This window comes from Pelodiscus sinensis, chromosome 1, assembly GCF_052426305.1.
Source record: "Pelodiscus sinensis isolate ZL-2025 chromosome 1, ASM5242630v1, whole genome shotgun sequence".
NCBI classification, from domain to species: domain Eukaryota; kingdom Metazoa; phylum Chordata; order Testudines; family Trionychidae; genus Pelodiscus; species Pelodiscus sinensis.
The window spans coordinates 295,917,424-295,939,307 of record NC_143052.1 but is presented as its reverse complement, the minus strand read 5'-3'; the positions used below and the strand labels follow the sequence as shown (position 1 = coordinate 295,939,307).

Sequence of the window (21,884 nt, the reverse complement as noted above, 5' to 3'; positions counted from 1 at the left end):
ATCCCGTCTTGGCGGGCAAAGGCAGATGCTTATTAGACAACAAGAAAGAGGGGGATATGAAAGAGAACAAAGTGAAGGAAAAGGACAAAAGAGAGGCAGGGATGAGAGTGTCATATTCCAGTTGGTGGCTGGATTTAGCTGCAGGCTGTTGAGGAGCTGACATCATGAGGATCCCTCTCTCTGGCCCAGTGTGTTCAGGAAATCTCTCAGGATCAGGACAACTAAGGCTGAACAGTGTCATGGCAGATCCTGGGGTTTCAGGAGAGAGCAGGGGTGGCAGCCATAATGGACTTTTAGTCAGCCAGAATCCACATCCATCTACAATCTCCCAAAAGTCTTTTCTTTTTCAAAACCTCAAAAAAAAATGCATGTGGGGCGGGGGAGGAGGGAGGAAGAGGTGTGTGTGATGGAATAGCCCAGTCCCTCATTATTTTATTATTGATCCATTGATTTTTCTTGTTTACCAGGCATGATCTTAACACAGTCCTTAAGTTATATGAATAGGCCTCTTTGTATTAATTCAATCTGTGTATCTCCCTTTTGTACCTTTCCGTTTCAACATTTGTTTTTATGGATTATTGTGACATTTTATAGCTTATAAAATGTGTGTGAAAGTTGAGCTCGGGATTAAAATAAATTTGTTGTCCCAGTCACCACGGCAGGAACCTGGTAGCATATAGGCACACTGTATATTCCGTTTAAACTGGTGTTCAGTATATTGATGTGCTAAGTAAAGGTCATTTTTATATGAAAAGATATAAAAGAAGTTATGTCTCTCATGGTGAAGGATAGACTGGCTGAAAGATCACTTTCTGATTTACTTAGCTTCTAAAACCTCAGTTTAGGATTGTGTATTTTTGCCAAAACCATCACTGACACTAGAGAACCCACAAACATCTAAGACAGAAAAGGCAGAGCACATCTTGGAGGAGAAACAGTGAAAGGACAAGATTCTTAAAAATAGGAGGCAAAAGTTAGATTCTTATATCTATAACTAGAAATTTTACCCAGCATTGCTCAGGTCCTTTAGAGCAGTGGACTGGGAGTACAGGGAGTGCAGGAATCAGTGTTGGGGGGAGGGGTGAGGAGGGGCTCAAGGCATGGAGTTCTTGTGCCTAGGGATGCTGGAGTCAGGGTTGGGAGATGAGGAGGGGCTCAAAGCATGGGGCTGGGAGTGTGAGGTTTGGGGGATGAGAGTGGCTTAGGGCAGGGCGCTGGAGGTGTGGGAGATATAGGAACTGGTGGGGGCCATGCTTCTCGGCATCAGCTTCCTGGGGCTGGCCATGAGTGGGGGAGATGCTTCCTGAGTGGCAGTTCCCTGGAGTTGGCCAAGATGGGGGGCAGTGCTGGCCAGGGGGAGGCCAGCTCCCTGTCCCGCAGGCCACATTGGCTAGGGAGCGAGAGGGATGCTTATCTCCAGCCCTGCTCCCTGCTATCTCAATCTAAACCCTGGCCTTGTTTTAAGTTATGACCAGAGAAAGCTGCATATGAAATTTGGTGATCCTAACTCTTACCATTTAGGAGGAGTTCTTGAGCAAACAGATGGACAGATAGCTTCACTCGCTCACAGACAAATAAATTCTCAAATATATAGTAGATTAGACACATGTCTATATTGAGTCTACTGTTATACAAACAGCCATGTTCAGAAACATATTATACACATACCGATCACAAGATAGTGTGTATCTCATCTAGTGCACTAAAATCCCAAACAAAAACTAGGGGGGTGAAACCAATCACTACGCTCTTGAATGAACTCACACAGAAAAATGATGAAAGATAAAAATACCACTTCACCTATGGGGGAAACACTTTTCACAAAATGATTGCTCCATGTCTGACCTTTCAGTCGTCATCCTCAAATGGAAGACTATACAAGTGATGAGGCTAGAAGCTTAAATTCATAACTTTACTAAATACTAAAAGTTTAAAGACACACTGGATTTGTGATTTAGTACAACAATCTGTACCTCACTAACACCCCTTTTTTGTCTTATGAGTGTCAGGATGTTAATAGGACACTACACCTTGAATGGTTCCTTGAAATATGTATTAACTATATATGTTAAACAACCTGTTCCACATTGTACTTAGCTGTGGTGCTCTTAGTTCCCTTCCCACACCTGAAGAAGAGCTCTGAGTAGCTCAAAATCTTTGTCTTTTTTTACCAGAAGAAGTTAATTCAATAAAAGATATGACCTCACCTATCTTGTTTCTTTAATTTTCAGCACACTGCAAAATTAAAGGAAACTTTTGTAAAGGCTTTTCTTTTTGTCCTTCCAGTCAAAATCCATCTTGGTCTTCCTTTTCTTTTACTATTCACATGCTTTGCTTGACAATTATTTACTGAATTCCTATATACCTTGTAAAATTCAACATATGAAAATGACAGAACCAATACTGATCATAGACAATCTTGTGCATACTAAATCCAATAACAGATCTCCCTTTCACTTCAGATGGAAGAGATAATTGGAGGAAGCATCCAAAGCAAAGATGCTACAACAAAACATTTTTGAGTAGGGTGTAATGTTTGCAAACAAAGGATATCAAATAAAGGACTCATCCATTCATAGGTTTTTTTTCTTGCTCTTACTTAATCTAAGCTCCTTGATAATTGCATTTGCAGAATCTTAGCAAAATGCAGGACAATGTAGCACTTTAATTCTATATGGACTCCCCTTGACGGTCAGAATTACAATCTGGATTTCTATAGACAAAGCTTCCGCAACAACGCACAGACTGACATTATTTGCAAACGACAACAAGCGACACACAATCTTAGCCGCGCCGAACACCATGCCATCCAGAGTCTCAAAAACAACCTGGACATTATAATCAAACCAGCTGACAAAGGGGGTGCTGTGGTATACATTCCCCTGCATTTTGCTTCAGCTACCCCAGACTAACACGGCTACATTTCTATCACTATTCTACATGCGGGGCAATTTTACTAGTTGATAGGAGTCCTAACACTGTAAGCCTTCATCAAAAAAACACCCAGGTCACATTGCTGAAGTATATTAAAATCCTAATCACATAGTCAATCTGTGGCACTCCTTGCCTGAGGAGGCTATGAAGGCTAGGACTATAACGGGGTTTAAAAGAGAACTAGATACATTCATGAAGGTTAAGTCCATTAATGGCTATTAGCCAGGATGGGTAAGGAATGGTGTCCCTAGCTTCTGTTTGTCAGAGGGTGGAGATGGATGGCAGGAGAGAGATCGCTTGATCATTACCTATTCAATTCACTCCCTCTAGGGCACCTGGCATTGGCCACTGTTGGCAGACAGGATACTGGGCTGGATGGACCTTTGGTCTGACCCAGTATGGCCATTCTTATGTTCTTATGTTCTTACATACTTTATTACGGGGAAGTATAGATTTATTTAATTTATCATGGAATACTAGAACTGGAAGGACCCTTAAGAGATCATCAAGTCCAGTCCCCTGCCCTCACATAAATATAAGCAATACTTTTGGTGTGTGGAGATAATCAGAGTATGTAGCAATCAAAAATATTAATAACACAAAACTGCAAACTGAAAAAATATTAGTCTCTCATTTTGATGGGAAGTGAAAATTAATATAGATACCGGGGTAATAGTGACAGAATGTTTAAACCCCTGTACAATACCCTAAGCACTCAGTGTCATTGTGCTCGTAATTACTTTAGTTAGAAGATTTATAATTAAAATCTGGCAATCAGCGAGAACGCCACTATTCAAGAGATTACTGTGGTACATGTGGCCTTTAATCTGTATCTTCACTGACCACCCATAATAGTATCATGAGCCTTTGTGGATAAAACCCACTTCATCAGATGAGCTGGAGTGACAATAACAGAAACCAAAATATTATAATGGGGAAAAAAGTACCTGTCAATTGTAGGACTGATACTAATGAGGCTAATTAAGAGGGCTGGAAGTGTCCCATACTTAGCTCTGTTAACATTAATAAGCATGTGGATTTAGGGGATGATCTGCCCCTTTGATTTTTAAAAATAAAGAGAAAATTAATAGAGGGTATAAGCTATTTTTATTGAGCAGAAATACAATCCCCCAATATTTACAAATAAAAGGTTTAACTCTAGGAAACCTCTTCAGTGAAGCAGCAGCTTTGAGGCATGGTTAAGCAAAACTCCACAATGTACATTAATTGTAACTGTGAAGTCACGTGCCTCTGGTTAAGTTTTTGTATGTATCTTAATGAAGAATGCAGCTTTTGAATTATTATTCTATTTAACTCACGGAAGTAAACTGGAACAGCCTTAGGCGACATCTACATTACCGCAGTAAGACAACCTAAGCTACATGAATAATGTAGTTGGAGTCAACGTGGCTTAGGTGACTGTACCGTGGATTCTACACTGCTGTGGAGAGACGGAGGAGGGGGAGAGAGGAGGTGTCAATGGTAGAACTTTCCTGTCGACTTCCCTTACTCTTCTCATCCAGGATAGAGTAGAGGGGTCAACTGAAGAACAATCTGCAGTCAATTTGATAGGTTATAACTAGACCTGCTAAATCAACCAGTACTGGATTGATCTCAGCGCATTGATTCAGGCTGTAATGTAAACTCCACTTTCTTCTTTCTTCTGGGCCTGATAGCTATTTAGAAGAACTAGAAGAGATAAGAGAAGAGCTTCCTGGGCCATCTATTGAGCTGCTGTTAGTTACCTTCTCTTTTCAGACAAATAAAATGATAATAAAATCTCTTTTCAAATAAAATGATGATAAAATCTAGTAACTAATAGCTATTTTATAATGATGTCTGGTCCGAGTACTCGTATTTCTTATAAAAACTGCAAAAATGTGCACTTTGACCTATTATTTCTCATTCTGGATGATAACCAAACTATGTTTCCCTTTTCTACACTTGGCTCATCTCCTGTCTCTGCTGAAATAGGGCTTACAGGTATTTGAACATCATATCATCTACAGCTGTACTGGTTTATAAATGTTTCCATGAATAAAGACTTTATAACCTCTCTTTTTAGCAGCATTTCCTTTGGTCTGCCTACCAACACGTTATGAAAGCTCGACTCAATTTGTGGTTCTAGGACAAATTAACATTCATAGCACAAATTAATAAATATGTTTCTGTTTCACCACATACAAAATTAGAGATGCTAGTGAATACCTGCAAAAGGATCTTATTCCCATCATGGTCTTCTGTTTGCCACCTGCCTTCACTGATTGGGCTACAAGGGTTGGGCAAGAGAGGGACAAGTTGTCCAATATCTTCTACTCGGAATTCCAGAACCGCTGACTCAGTAGGGGTTGGAATTTGGCCCTCAGGGAGTCTTTTTAAAGAAAACTGAATATCTATATCCATGTTAGAATAGACAGGAAAGACACAAAAGTCTGCCTTTTTCTGACACACCGGTCTTTTCAGGATTATCTGGTACAGTTTCATAATGTCAACAAAGTTTTCATTTCTGCAGTATATGGCAAAGCGAATGATTTCTCTTCCATAATGCACTGGTCGGATGGCCCACAAAGGTGTCCCAGGGGCTAAAATGAAGAAGTCCTGACTGCATGGCATGTAAGGGAGGAACTTGCCATGCACTCGTTCTGTATGGTGGTAATGCCAAGGTGGCCGCTGAAAGGTTTCGTGGAGTTGTAAAATTGGTTCTTCTCCATATTCCTCCTGCAGAAACAGAATGACTGCAAGGGCTGGCTGAGAAACAGCAGCCTTATCAGACTTCCTGTGTTTCCTCAAGACCCGTCTTTCTGAGACTCGGAACAAATGGAGGTCTGGATGGATCCATGCTAACAGTTTATCAATGGCTTGCTGGAGAACTTTGGATTCACCAGGGTCTGTGATGATATGGATACTGACAAGGAAAGGGTCTTGATTTTCTTCCACAGAAACTTCACCTAGAAGTATAAAACAAAATCTGTATTAGGTTTTAAAAAGTACTTAGTAATGCCTTTATTGTGTAGTGATTTATGTAGTTCTTGAAAGAGAAATAAATTATTGAATGAGTTGCAGTGATTTTTCTGTATGAAGCTCGCCTACAATGGTCAGTAATATCTAGAGGTTAGTACAGTCATAAATATAAGAACCTGATAGTTTGAAAATGAGCTAACATTTATCAAGATAGTATACTGCAATAATTATTTATACTCCTCAAAATGGGATAGGTGCTGTACATTCCTATGTAGAAAGACACAGCCGCTCCCCCAAAGTGTTTACAGTCTGAAAGACAAAACAGATAAAGAATTGAGAAAAAGTGATACAATCAACAAACAAAATGGTCAGGATCAAAAAGGACATCTGGCTTGTTTATTTTACGATTTTGTTTTAGTTGGTGCCACCTGGCCTCGTGCATGGAATTCTATTCTATCAATGTGCCATTACTGTTTCTCACCAAGTAAGAGTATTCAAGGAGCCTGAAGATTTTAAGTGCTTAGTGAAAATGTATCTATTTATTAATAAGTAGCACAAAAATCATGGTATCCAAAAGACAAATTTCACTCAGGCAAAAATTACTTGTTACCCCTCAAATGCATGAAGGAATCTCTATGATGTAGCCCCTGAAATCTCACTGACTAGAAGTGGATAGGGCTAATATTAAGTGACAGCTGGGTGGAGGTCAGCGGAGAAATTGCCAATTTCACTCTGAAACTGTGTATGCAGAGAGCTGTACCTAAACAGAAACCCCAAACAGCTCAATAAATCACTTGGCTAATTTAACTATTTAGTTTAAGTGGTTCTCTTTATTTGGGACTTTGAAATTGCCTATATTCATGAGACTAAAGAGTAGCCATGATGTCTAAATATAGTAGATTGATCAAGGTTTGCTAAGCTTTTAACTGTGTGGGTCACCTTTTAGTAGGAAGATTATCACATAGACTGTCTCCACTTCTGTTGGTGTCTTTGTGAACTTCTTCCCCACAGACTGCCAATGCAATTAATCCCTGTGATACCCAAGCATGGAAAAGTAATATTAGGAAAGTATTTAATGTATTTTTAACTGTCTTAGCGAGTGGAAACAGGGAGAACAGATGTGGCCAGCCATCTCTCCACAGACCACAAGTAAGTGCCACATACCACAATTTGGGAACTCATTTAAATAACTATAAGTACAGCCTATACCAAACATACATTAACAGGAGATTTGGGCAAGTCAAGCTGATGATCAGAAATATGGTGGCAGCAAAGTTCTCATGTCTCTGCTATAAAATGGGTGATGAAGAGTCACTGCCAAGTGGTTAATGAAGAGAACAATAACATGAAGCAAATAGAACACCACTTGTCATCACCTACAGCTCCCAACTTAAACCTGTCCAACACATTATCAATAAATTACAGCCTATACTGGAACAGGACACTAAACTCCAAGAATCTCTGGGAGACAGACCCATAGTCTCCTATAGACAACCACCTAACCTCAAGCTGATTCTTACCAACAACCACAGGACATACCACACTAACACCAACCCTGGTACTTTCCCTTGCAACAAACCCCGTTGCCAGCTTTATCCACATATTCACTCTGCTGACACCATTATTGGGCCTAACCAAGTGAGTTATAAGATCAAGAATACATATTCCTGCGCCTCCAGAAATATAATCTATGCTATCATGTGCCAAAAGTGTCCGTCTGCTATGTACATTGGCCAAACGTCTCAGACACTTCGCCAAAGAATCAATGCCCACAAAACAGACATTAGACAGTATCACAAAGAAAAAACAGTTGCTTGCCATTTCAACCAGAAAGGACACTGTCTCAATGACCTGCTCACCTGCATCCTACTTCAGAAGACATTCAAATCTGCACTTGAAAGGGAATCCTCTGAACTGGCATTCATGCTAAAATTCGACACTCTCCGCAGGGGGCTGAACAAAGACTCCAGCTATCTTACCCATTACAAAGATAGCTTCCCCAATTATCACCTCTAATACTATTAACTCACAGACATCTACCCTTCTCCACCTCTAATATCAACTCACAGGCATTCACCTTCCTTCCCCCCCCACCCCCGGCATCCCCCTTTTGTTCTGAAATGTGATTTGTCCTTTTCATATGTGTTCATTTTTTTAAATTGTATCCTTTGGTATATATGGCTGTGACTATTTTCTTCCACTATTTGATCTGAGGAAGTGGGTCTGGCCCACAAAAGCTCATCACCTATTAAACCATCTTGTTAGTCTTTAAAGTGCTACATAGTCCTGTATTTTGTATGAAGCAAATCAGTCACTGATCATAATAATGTAGAAGGGCTCTCCTGCAGAGACTATTGCAAGTGATATTACTCCAAGGTATCCACTGCTGATGTCCCTCTGCAGGGTAGGAACAGTGACTCTGAAACAAGAAATAAGAATGGAGATACAGGGGGGGAAGATATTTTATAAAAACTAAAAAGAAAATAATGTGGTTTAGTTATACAATCATACTTTTCCCAACAGAGTTCAAATCTGTTCTCCCTCCATTTCCTTTGACAGCATTTGTATAACACAGACAAGGGGCAGGCCTGACGCTTATGCAAATAGATGGCTACCTTTTTTCAGAAGCTTAGGCCCAAGGATGTGAAGCAAAGATCCATCATTCCTGTGGGCTGCTTAATTTGCATAAAAAAATGAGCATTGCCTTTCTTGCCCTCTTGTCTCTCACTCCGCATATCAGAGGGGTGCTGAATGGTCTAAAGCATTTTTCAAAAGCCAAGCTTTGTGAGAACCAGCATTAGCATTAGCATTAGTATTCTGAAGCTATCACCAAATGAGCTGGTTAGCACAAGATGCTAAAACAAACAGCCTCAAAGGACCACCACAGTATAGCACAAAGCCATCATTAGGAAGAGCTAATGCCACGCATAACCATTCAAAATCACCTTTTGTTGAACTAGAAGAAACCATGAACTAAGCTAAAGGGGGAAAGAGTGTAACCAAAGCTGAAAGAGCTTCACTACTGAATATACATTAGCAGGGACACTTAGAACTGGTCCTACTTTTACACCTGCAAAAGAGGGTCTTTTCATTAAGGTGAGAAAAAGCGGAACAGGAATATGAGGAAAAAGAGTCTGATGAAACTTCTACTAAGCTGATTATACATGGTGTGAACTACTTCTGTGTTATTAGCAAGCCTTTCTTCTTCAGCTTCGCTTATCAAGAAAGGGGTAGAAGGAGTGTGCCACTGCTTCTCAAGTTAGTACAATTCAGTTTGCCCTCTGGCAAACTGTCATAGGAGCAAATTAAAGTTCTGCATATATATTATTAGGCTTTCTATGTAAATGATTAAACCCACTAAAAACCAAAAGCTGAAACATTTATTTGAACCTAAACTGTATAGTTCTCACAACTGTTCTGTTTTCTTCCATGACAGTCAGGAATTGTTTCCTTGGGGAGGGGAGGCAGAAACATTAAAACTGTTAAAAGGGAACTATCAATATTTATATATGTTTCACTTAGCTTGTGTTACTGCCATCAGCTGGAAGACTTAAAATTGAGATATGTTAGCAAACCAAAAGCCTGATCCCATAGGCTGTGCGCCCTCCATACCCATTGGTTTCAATGGGAGTCCAGGATGCTCAGCAGACTGCTGGACTGGATCTAGAATGTTTCTTTTCCCATGTGTACAGCTTAATATTCTGTTGTTGTTTGCTCTGTTTACACTATAAGCAAAGAAATTGGAGATCTGATAATGCCGAGGCATCAGTCTATTCTTCCCTATTTTCATTCAGCTATCACAAGTATATTTGGTGAGGAAATTTCAACTGGAAAGATTTTTCTGACACAAAATGCAGTTTCCACAAAAATGCAGGTTCCCCCCAGCACCATCTGTATGGGGGGGCAGGGGAGGCAGAGGCACAGCGGGGAAATGGCACGAGTGGGGACTGAAGCAGTCCCCGCTTGTGCCGGTTCCCACTGCGGTGCCTTCAGCTTTTGAAATGTAGCAAGAGCCCCCACGGGCTTTATGAGAGGCAGTGAGCGTGGGGGGGGGGGGGGAAGGGAAGCGACAGGAGCCAGCTCAAAAGACAGTTTCCCCCAACACCCTCTCTGGGTGCCGTCTCCACCTCACACACACCCCACTGCCTCTAGCAAAGGCAGCGGGAGGGGGGAATAGTGGAGACTGCTGTGAAGCAGCCAAGCAGCGGCCAGGGCTGGCTACAGACAGGGGCTGCTGCTAGAGCAGGCCCTGCCCTGTGGACAGCCCTGTCCACTACGAACAGGGGCTTCTTGGCAGCAGCAGCTCCTGTTTATGATGGACAGGGCTGTCTGCCGTGAACAGGGGATGCTGGATCCAGCACAAGCTGGGACCGAGCAGTCCCAGCTCGTGCTGGTCCAGGATGCTGCGCCTACATTTAAAATGCAGAGTCGCAGTGCAGGTGGTTCTCAGAGCCAGCACAAGCCAAGACTGCTCAGTCCTGGCTCAATCCTGGCTCCTGGAGCTACTTCTGCTGCAGCTCTGCAGAGTGGTCCTATCAACTAATCGTACAGTCAATACAAATTGTATCAACTATACGATTAGCTAGGTAACTGCAGTTTAACATCCTTACTCCTGTATAACACAAGCCATAGAACTTGCCCAAAATAATTCCCAGAGCATAACTTCCACTCTCAGCTCCCGGAAAGGAGCACTGCAGGCCTCTGGCTGTCATGAGTACACCAAGGCCACAGAAAAATAACTCGTAACACCGAGGTCTCAGACTTTATCTTTGATTTCAGTGTTTATTGTCTGAGAAAGAGAGAGCTGGTAAGAAGTGAACCAAGGAGACACCTATACCTATATAAGCGACGAGGAGTCCTGTGGCACCTTATAGACTAACTGAAGTGTAGGTGCATAAGTTTTCGTGGGCAAAGACCCACTTTGTCAGATGCACTTCAGTTAGTCTATAAGGTGCCACAGGACTCCTCGTCGCTTTTGCAGATTCAGACTAACACGGCTACCCCTCTGATACTATACCTATATAGCACTTTCGGTTGCAGTACTTCTCTGCCTGTTGTTGGGGCCTGGATGGAACCAGATGGAATGGGTGACCCTGAGCTCCTCTCCAGCCCTAAGAGCTGCAGAGGGTAGAAAGCCTATCCTGATAGGGGGAAGTCTGGAAGAGTGAAGATCCCGAAGGTTCAAGACCATGAGACTTTTACCAGAGGTTGCTAAACCCCCTAACCTAACCATTGAACTTTCCTGACTCTTTATATTAGGGGTGTTAAATATCGGTTAACTGAATAGTCGAGTAACCTCATGAATTCTTATCAGTCAGTCGACTGTTCTATAGTGCGCTCTGTTTCAGAGGTAGCAGCGTGGGGGGCCAGGTGGGAGCTGGTCAGTGAGGGGAGCTAGTTTAAAAACTGACTCCCCTTGCAGACTGGCTGCCTGTCTGATAAAGAGGCATCAGCGTGAGGCTGCAACAGCCCTTGTCTTGGGGGGGGGGGGGTCTGAGCTCCCAGACCCAGAACTGAGCTGGGCTGCTTGCCCGCCTGGCTCCTAATACACTTTAAATGCAGAGCCGCAGCGGGGGTACATCCTGGACCCGGCTTGAGCCAAGACTAAGCCAGGCTTCTGGCCAGCCTGCTGAAAAACTTACTGGCAGGAGAGGGAAATGAGTGTAGTCTGTAGCATTAACCTATAAGCTTTTGCTTATCAGTTAATTGGTTAATCAACTACACTATTACATCCCTACTTTATATACCCTGAAAGGGCAGCATATATATATGTGACCTGGCTGCAAGGCGGAGTCACAAGAAAGGAGCAGACCATTACAGGAATGTCTGTCAGCAGGCGTGCCAGGAAAGAAGTGAGCCTGCCACACCTAAGTTCAGCACAAAGGGCGCCTGCGGTAAGTGAACACCTCCTCATAGGTCTTTATCTTTTTTGCCTTACCCGCAACATCCTTCTCTGGTCTTCCTGGCACTAACCTCAGCCCACTCAAATCCTTCAATAGGCTACTGCTAAGACCATCTTATTAGCTTGCCATCCTAACCACATAACCCCCGTTGCCAAGTCCTTTCCCCTTCACCATCACGACAAATACCCAGATTTATGGCCTTACCTTTAAGGCGATTCACAACTTTAACTCCTCCCTATGTATCCATTTGTATATCTCATCTTATCATCCTTTCCTCTTCTGCTCTGTCACCAGTGCCGGCATTGATTGCCCATTTGATTACTTCACCAGCTAACACCATCACACATCCTGTAAGAAACGCTCTTGAGTGAAAGGGCTACCCCACCTTCCTTCAAATCCCACCATTTCCCCTTCTCCTGTCAGTCCTTTGCTAAATTGCTAATGGACAATGGCAAGGCAGGGAGCCAGCAGGGGTTCTCCAGATCATCTTAAAAAATCCCCCCAAACTCACCCTTTAAACTGCATGCATAAGATTCCTGTTATTACCTACATCCTTTATTCCCCCACACCCTTGTTTCTTGCATCTTGTCCTTACAATCTAAGTCCACAGGGCAAGAACTACATTTTACTTGGTGTCTAGACAGCACAATGAGGCTCTAACCTTCGCTGGGACCTCTGGGCCCTATTGTGGTATGAATGAAAAGAACAAAAATAAGGGGAGAAGGCTTGCACTGTGGCAGAAGGTGAGTAGTGTGTAAACCCCTAGTTCACATCTTCTTATTGAGCACTTCCAGTTCCCTCTCCTCCTGAGGCATAGTTAAGGATTCTTCATCTGCACTGTGACCTCCTCCTTCAGTTCTTACTCCTGAGACAATGACCTTGCCCACTCCCTAATGTAATAAACCACAATCCTCAAGCCTGCAGTCCTTCTGGCTCAGAAAGCCGTACCTCCCTTGTTATCCTCCATGACAATATGCTGCTGTTGCACCCTGTACTGCCAACAATGAAAAAAATCATGAGTTAGGTGCCTGAAATTATGAGATTGTCTTAAAAATCAGGATAATTAAATACTTTATATAATTACACACATATGGGTTCCTTGTTTTTAATGTTTTAGGATGCAAAGGATGCACAAGAATGAGGGCTAGACACTTGATTAAAACAAAAACCAAAAACCAAAATCCAAAGGATCTTCACAAGGTCCAATTCCCATTGCATCGATGCCCATATTACAAAACTGAGAAATCAAAAAACACTACCTAGAAAGATGTCCAGGTTGCATAACCACAGGATGGCCTAACCACAGGCTAAGTGGTTTAGACTGTTTTCCAGATATTTGATTGGACACTGATCCACCACATGATTTACGGTCTGCTGTGCTTCACCACAGCTGCAGAACAGGGAGGAAACCAAAACTATTGAACACTTGTGGTAACTCTGGTTCAGCCAGCTAGTAACCTGTTAAGTCTAGTTCAGGGACCTACAATTAAATGGAGGCAAATGCAGCAATGGACTCCTTGAATTTACTTAGTGTGTTAGACTCTTTTTCCTACTGATTCTAAAGATGTAATTTTTCGCTACCTGGTGACACTCATCATCTTATGTCTGGTAAGTGAACAGCAGCTCTTTTGTCCAAGGCTGTGTCTACACTGGGCCACTTATTCCGGAAAATCAGCCACTTTTCCGGAATAAGCTGCGAGCTGTCTACACTGGCCCTTGAATTTCCGGAAAAGCAACGACGCTCTACTGTACAAAATCAGCCGCTATTCCGGAAAAACTATTCTGCTCCCGCTCAGGCATAAGTCCTTATTCTGGAACACTGTTCCAGAAAAGGGCCAGTGTAGACAGCCCAGTAGTCTTTTCCAGAAAAGCGCGTCTACATTGGCCACAGACGCTTTTCCGGAAAAAGGGCTTTTCCGGAAAAGCAGCCTGCCAATGTAGATGCTCCTTTTCCGGAAAAACTGAAAACGGAATAGTATTCCGTTTTAAGCAGTTCCGGAAATTCATGCCAGTGTAGACACAGCCCAAGAGTGTATGAGCTGCTGCAACAAAAGGGAGCTGAGAGCTCAGCCATGGGTCATATCCCAGACCATAGGAATGGGATTCATCCTCTGAATATGAGCAGACCTCTGAGTTAGTACAGCATGACATGACCTATTTGAGATCGGGGCATTAGTCAACAGGAGATGCAGTAGGTGGTTTCATCAGTTGCAGCTCTCCAAGCAGACTTAACACCATCTCATTGATACTCTGGCAGGGCTATGTGTGCTAGCTACTAATGGCATGAATGGTCAAACTCAGCTCTATGTCGACAAGCAAAGCAGTATTCAGCTGAAGCAAACACCAGTGCCAGTGCAGAAGTATGAAGGACCACAAGGTCTGATCCCCAGGAGATTCTCAACAGTTTTCGTATTAAGGTAGTATTGGAAGAGAGATTCATTTTCAGGTGTTCCAGGCAATACCATTTGTCAGGCTATGGTAGAGTTTTACTGCCAAATTGTGACAATTAAATGGAATGGTAGTGGCCACCCTTAAACATGGATCAAGGTGGTTTGATGACGGTTTAGAACGCATGTAATTGCCACTGTCATTACCTGCTCTAATTGGTGACTTTGTTAGCAGTTTTTCCACAAAAAGCCAAAAATTGCCTCTTAAATGACATCGTTAAGTGGGTCTGGCCCACGAAAGCTCATCACCTATTAAATCATCTTGTTAGTCTTTAAAGTGCTACATAGTTTTTCCTTTTGTTTTAGCAAGATCAGACTAACACGGCTACCTCTCTATTACTATCGTTACCTGTGGGCTGTTCCCACGTGAGAGCTGAAACAGTGCCAGCTGAAGTAAAATGGAGAAGTTCTATCAGGAAACTTTCCCTGCCACCTCTCATGGTATACCTATTTTGTAGAGAAACAGGGGAGCTGTCAATTCAGCATCTTTCATAAGCACTGAAGTCACACAAATGCCAAGAGAGATGGCGTAATCAAACAGATCCTGTTTATGCAACCTCTTTCGCACTGGTGAACAGTTGCTCACATGACTGGTGCCAGTGTGTTCAATTGGACTTGTGTGAGTAATTCCACATCAACATGAGTAACAGTAGAACAATTAGGCCTTAATATAGCAGCTTGTCTTGCTTCTAATGGGCTTAGCAAAAAGGTAGAGAAGTCTGTTAACTAAGTAGCAATTTATAATTAGTGTATTTGTTTTGATTATTAGATAACACATTTAGTTTAGAATTGACTAGCGCTGCATCATTTTTAGTGGAAAATAAATGCTCTTAAAGCTGAAAGACAATGAAGTATGGATTCTGTCCAACTCCAGATTTCCATTTTAGAAGATTTAAGGTTTGCAAAATGTAACCCTTCCAGACATAAAACGTTTCCAAATAAAAATATGAATTGCTATACTTGGCAGAAATCCAGGATACTGATCCTTGTTATATTTCAGTTTTCTATTCCAAGTTTGCAAGTTGTACTAATTCTGCAAATAAATCCATTAATAATCTCTCAATAAATTCAAAACTGTACAATTTATATGAGCTTTCAAAATGCTTCCAAAGACTTAATCAGAGTCTTTTCACTCTTTTCTGCAGCTGTTTAATATGTGCGTACTTTACTAAAATCTGGTTCACAAGTAAAACAGAGTTTTACAAAAGTATGATTGATTAGAAAAGGATAGAAAATACAGTGCCTTTTAAAGAATAGTTTGAAGCTGTGCATACCTACATCATTGCTCAGTTTGGCCCAAGAGCTAACTCTGTACACTGCACAATGTAACCTAATTGGCCGAGACACAGTCATATGCCATAAAATATATCTGTGGTTGTGCCTACCTAGGTAATCAATGTTTTCTGCACAAAACATAACAAACTACTTAGGACTAATAATGGAAGACTATTCTGAGGCACATAAACATCTCACCTAATGGGAAGGTGCCATGAAATAAGCACATACATGCCTTAGCTGATGAGAAAGGAAAGCAGTAACAGAAAGCATGCTTCGTAACAAGGGCCAAATTCTGATTGCATACTGATGGAAATTGGAAAGCACTCCAAATAAGTTAAAATTTAACAAATGCCCCAATCTTTCGCTGCATTGTGTATGGGCAGATTCCCATGACTGTTTGAACTCCTACTAAAATCAACTGCATAGGACTCTGCCCATGCACAGTGCTCTGCAAAACAGGATGTGAGAACTGAATCAGGTCTTTATGTTCTTAAGGGAGATGTAACGGGGTGGCACTTACCTCTTGCAAGCACCCCCTCGCCTTACGTACGCCTGCACTCTAAGGCTACGTCTAGACTGGCATGATTTTCTGCAAATGCTTTTAACGGAAAAGTTTTCCGTTAAAAGCATTTGTGGAAAAGAGCATCTAGATTGGCACGGACGCTTTTCCACAAAAGCACTTTTTGCGGAAAAGCGTCCGTGCCAATCTAGACGCGCTTTTGCGCAAAAAAGCCCCGATTGCCATTTTCGCGATCGGGGCTTTTTTGCACAAAACAAATCTGAGTTGTCTACACTGGCCCTTTTGCGCAAAAGCTTTGCGCAAAAGGGACTTTTGCCCGAACGGGAGCAGCATAGTATTTCCACAAGAAGCACTGATTTCAGACAGTAGGAAGTCAGTGTTCTTGCGGAAATTCAAGCGGCCAGTGTAAACAGCTGGCAAGTTTTTCCAGAAAAGCAGTTGCTTTTGCAGAAAAACTTGCCAGTCTAGACACAGCCTAAGGGTTCGTCTACACTGCGTGCTTATTTTGAAATAAACTATTTCGAAATAGCACGTCTACACTGCAGGGAAGCTTCAAAATTAGTCTGAGACAAGCTTTCCTAATGTAGACATGCTATCTCGATTTGAAGCCCCAGGAGGCACTGGGGAGAAATAACTTAGAATGGCCTTGGTGAGGGGCTATTTCAAAATAGCAGCAGTGGAGTGTCTACACATGCCTTATTTTGAAATAGCTATTTTGGAAAAGGAGTTATTCCACGTAGAATGAGGTTTACAGATATTGGAATAAGCCATCCGTTATTTTGAAATTATTCACACTATTTCCGAAATAACGCTAGTTATCTCGAAATAACGGTGCACTGTAGATGTACCTACCCTAAGTCTGTGGTGACCTACTGGTGGTTTTTCAGGTAGGTTTTCAACCAGTCAGCCAAGTCTCTCACACAGTATGTATGTGAAATAAAACAGACCCTTCCCAGAGTATGCAGTTTGAAAGGCCCTGTCTCTTTACCCTTGCATTCCTAGCCCTCCTCTGGCTCAGTCTTTAAGTAGTCTCAGCCACGGAATGGGGAGACACTGTCTTCACACACTCTCTAGCTGGGTCATTTAACCATCCAATCCCCTTCTGGGTATATTTCACTGTTCAATAATCAGCCCCCTCTTTGCACCTTTTCGATTTCCTTCCTCAGGACTTAAGCCACTTCTCTAGAAATGGGGAGTGGGGAGGAACCCAGGCCCACCCACTACCCTAGGTCCTAGTCCAGGGACCCTATAAATAGCAGCTACATGCCACTGCATCCCCTTTAAACTAGTCATTATGCTGCAGGAAGTTCCCTGGGCCACTTCCCCTTGGCCCTAGCACCTTCACAAATGCTTCACCTTACAGTAGGGGTGAGGTTTTTTACTCTGGCCCAGCAGCCAAACAGGATGTCTATCTTGCTCCCTCAGTCTCTGCCAACTGATCTGTCCATGGTCCTGTCTGTCCTTTGCCAGCCAGGAAAACAATGCTCATTCCTCCAGCTCCAGCCACCAATTGACTAACTTCTCTGCCCCTGCAGCTCCTTTTATGGGAGCCTGCTGGGCCCTGAATGCCTGCTCTTTGCAGCCTCTCTCATTGGCTGCTTCCCCTCACAGCTATTCTAGGCAGCCTAGAGAACTTTTCTACTGCTCCTATCTGTGGCAAGGTATAGAAGGAACCTGAGGCCTCCAGCCACGGGACGCCAAGCCTAATACACCCTCTGTCAGGGGACATCTAAAAAAACTGTACACGCTTATCACTGTGGAATGGTGGAGCTGCTTCTGTCTACAGGAAGCTCTGGTGCCCCATGGACAGGGTCTGCTGCCACCTCATGCTGCTGCCTAAGATAGAGAGGCAGCAGTGTGGGACAGCAAGCCGGTCTGCAAAGGGAGCTGGTTTTTAAACTGGCTCCCCTCACAGACTGACTCCTGCCTGCAACCCTATGCTGCTGCCTTTGATACAGAGGCAGCAGCATGAGATGCTTGGGGCTCCCCAGGAGTGGGGCCAGAACAGCAATGAGGAGTAACGGTAGTTCGAATTAGGAGCTTTAATTTGAACTACCTAGCCCGTGCCGCGTGTAGCCGCGGGCAGGGAGTTCGAACTACGGGACATTTAAAAATGGTGGCGCCCAGGAACATGCTTTATTTTGAAATCTGGCACTGCATAAACCACTCCAAAGTTTGAAATAAGCTATTTCAAAATTACCCCAAAAGAAGCTATGCAATTTGCATAGCACAAATTGTATTGCACATTTCGAGGTAAGGGTGCTGTGTAGATGCACCCTTTGTGTCCATGCTTCAGTTCCCCCCCCCCATTTTCTGTCTTGTCTAGTTAGATCATAAGCTCTTTCGGACACTGTCTATAATTGTTTTTGTAACACTCATACATTTCATCTCTAATTCCTAGGAATCTATATTATCACACATATTGCTATATCTCAGGGTCCCTAACACAATGAGACAAGGGGGTGAAGATACCCTCTTCACATTTTCCACAGAGTTGAACCTGCACCCTCAGTCTTTTACTGCAACTTTACTTTTACTGCGTTCCTCAAGACTTCAAAGATGCGTCTATTATTCATCTATACAAGCGCAAGGGAAATCGCCACTCTTGTGACAACTACAGAGGAATCACTCTGCTCTGTGTTGCAGGAAAGGTCCTCGCCAGAATACTTTTAAGCAGACTCACATAGCACCTTGACCAAGGTCTCTTGCCGGAAAGTCAGTGTGGCTTCAGGAAGGGACGAGGTACTACTGACATGATATTTCCCGCCAGACAACTACAAGAAAAGTGTCAAGAACAGAATGTCCAGCTCTACACTGTCTTTGTGGATCTAACTAAAGCATTTGACTCTGTCAGTTGTGAGGGCCTCTGGAAGATTATGGCCAAATTTGGATGCCCAGACACCTTCATTGAAATGGTGAAGCAGTTCCATGATGGCATGCTTGCCAGAGTCCAAGATCGTGGCAATTATTCAGAACCATTCGCAGTCACAAACGGTGTGAAACAGGGATGTGTCCTGGCCCCCAGTCTCTTCAGCCTTATGTTCTCTGCTGTGCTGATTGATGCCTTTAGAGAAAATAATTTCAGGATCGACTTGCGCTACCGTTTTGATGGAAGGCTATTTAACTTGAGGAGGCTTCAGACCAAAACCAAGGTTCAGGTCGAGACCATTCGTGACTTTCTATTTGCGGATGACTGTGCCCTCAACTCAGGTACGCAAGCAGGCATGCAACACTGCATGAATCTATTTTCTGCAGCGTGCATGAGCTTCGGCCTCACCATCTCCACCAAAAAAACCAAGGTTCTGCATCAACCCACTCCTGGCTGTGACTACACTGAGCCATCCATTACTGTCAATGGCCAGAAGCTCGATAATGTGGACAGGTTTACATATCTTGGCAGCACTCTATCGAAGGCAGCCAACATCGACGAGGAGGTGAATACTAGAATTGCCAGAGCCAGTGCAGCTTTTGGAAGGCTTAAACTTAATGTTTGGAATCGAAGAGGCATTAAGACTGAGACCAAGCTAAAAGTCTACTCGGCGGTCGTCTTGCCCACCCTCCTCTATGCTTGTGAGACCTGGACTGTATATAGTCGTCCTGCGAAAAAGCTGAATCACTTCCACCTGAACTGTCTACGGAAACTGCTGAAGATAAGATGGCAATATAAAGTTCCAGATACTGATGTTCTTCTACAGGCTAATATGACAAGCATTCACACCATCTTTGCAAGGCACAACTCAGATGGGCTGGCCATGTTGTGTGCATGTCCGATGATCGATTGCCCAAGAAGATGCTCTATGGTGAATTACAACATGGCAAGCAATCTCTTGGAGGTCAAAAGAAGAGATTCAAAGACACCCTTAAGGCCTCCCTTAAGAACTGTAACATAGATCCTGGAAATTGGGAGAGAATTGCTGCTGATCGTTCCACCTGGCGCAGACGAATACATGATGGTGCAATAGCCCACGAACAAAAGAGACTGCATTATGCTGCAGAGAAACGTCTTCTTCGCAAGTCCAGGGCTGGTATCTTCTCTTCCTCCGGTCGGCAGTCCGATCTTTCATGTCCTCACTGTAACCGTCAATTTCGGGCTCGGATTGGACTAATTAGCCATCTCCGAACCCACTCCCAACTAAACTGATGACACTGGGTGGTTCTCATCGACCTCGATGGACGAACAGCATAAATACACTGTCTGAGTTCTGAATGTTGACAGAGGCTGAAGACAGTTCCAAATTACTTGGCTCCAATTTCCTCTGCCCACATTTTAATTAGTCTTCTTTTTATAGTAACATCTTCTGGAAATGCATCTTGCTAATGTAAAGCCCAACATAAAATTATTTTACAAGTCTATTTAGCACAGACTCTCGCTAGCCATTCTTAAAAGCATCTCAGACAGATCTGTGGGAAAATGAGAAATAAGGAAAAATATTTCTGCATATTCCGGAAAAGGAGGGTGAAATCTCCACAGATTTCTTCATTTGCAGCTGAAAAAAAATCCATAACAAAGTTATTTGTTTACTTGTCTGCTGAGACATCAGATGAAGGTAAATACATGTTTAATACAGAATGTAATGCATTTCACAAAGCTGGTTTGAAACAACTGAGCTTGCAGTGGACACGATATCTATCTTGGAAGGGATTATTTTTGTGATGTGGATCCATAAAGGCCAAATCAAACCAAGGCCCTGTTATCCCTGCTTGGTTTTCATGACTATTTGCAGTTATGTGAATGATGCCAGGCAGTGACACCAGAGGAGGAAGGCCATCTCTCTCAGTATGCTTGTCTGCTATAAATTCATGTGCTACAGCAGCTTCTCAAGCCTGTCACCACACCAGACTCATAAGCGGAGTGGGGTGAAGGGTGCAAAAGCACCCCTCGTGGTCCGCCAAGTAAGCATGCTCCAGCTGGCCAGGGAAGGCAGGAGGGGTGTGCTGCCCAAGCCTCCCTCCCACATGCTCTGGCCATCCGGGGGAAGGCTGGGGCTGATTTCCTTGCTTACTTGGGGGACTACAGAGGGGGTGTTCACCCTTGCAGTCCACATTTACAAAAAAGCACACACACACACCAGAAATTCCTGCATATGGGCCTACATACTGTAGGTTATCTCTGCAGTCAGAAGGGTGAAAGCTTTGTCTTTTAGAGTACGTCTACACAGCAGCATTATTTCAAAATAACATGCGCTATTTTGAAATAACTTAGTCCGCATCTACACAGCAGGCAGTTATTTCGAAATAATGTCAAAATACTATCAAGCTGGAGGACTTCTTACTCGGTCTCCTGCAACCCTCACTCTATGAGGAGTAAGAGAAGTCAGAGGAAGAGTGCTCTATTTCAAAATAACTGCTGTGTAGATGCTCCCAATTTTGAAATAAGCTATTTCAAAATAAGCTACGCAATTGACGTAGCTCAATTTGCGTAGCTTATTTTGTGTACATGCACCCTTAGTGAAAAGATCTAATTCTAAAGCATACATAGAAATCTCTGGAAATTTTCCTGTGCTGTTCTCACTCACTCACTCTATATATATATATGCAAACTCCTAGGAGTTAGAGGTAAAAGAACCTGTGAGGAGAGTGACTCCATACTCCAAATAAGTAAAGGAGCACAGTTCTTATATACTAAAGTGATCCTACACTTTCTTTTCCTAAAGAGTTTCTTTTCTCTCCACTATTTCTTTTGGCAATGGATGCTGAACAAAACAGAATTCCTATTTGCTGGTAATGTAAAAAAACCTAGTCTGGCCATCAAAGTGAAGGGGAGAAAGGGGCAAAAATTGGCAAGGGCAGAAAGGAGAAAAACTGTGTGTGAAAGTGAATCATTTAAAAAAACATGCCAAC

The 21,884-nt window shown here is 42.9% G+C and overlaps 1 protein-coding gene across 1 annotated transcript in view; it reads right to left on the bottom strand.

Annotated features, from left to right (window-relative positions):
- FAM124A (family with sequence similarity 124 member A) overlaps positions 1–21,884 on the bottom strand; it is a 66,267-nt gene that overhangs the window by 14,599 nt on the left and 29,784 nt on the right. The window contains exon 3 of the mRNA XM_075919087.2: positions 5,143–5,882. Coding sequence (XP_075775202.1) covers positions 5,143–5,882 — 740 coding nt within the window. The remainder of the gene's footprint in view (positions 1–5,142; positions 5,883–21,884) is intronic.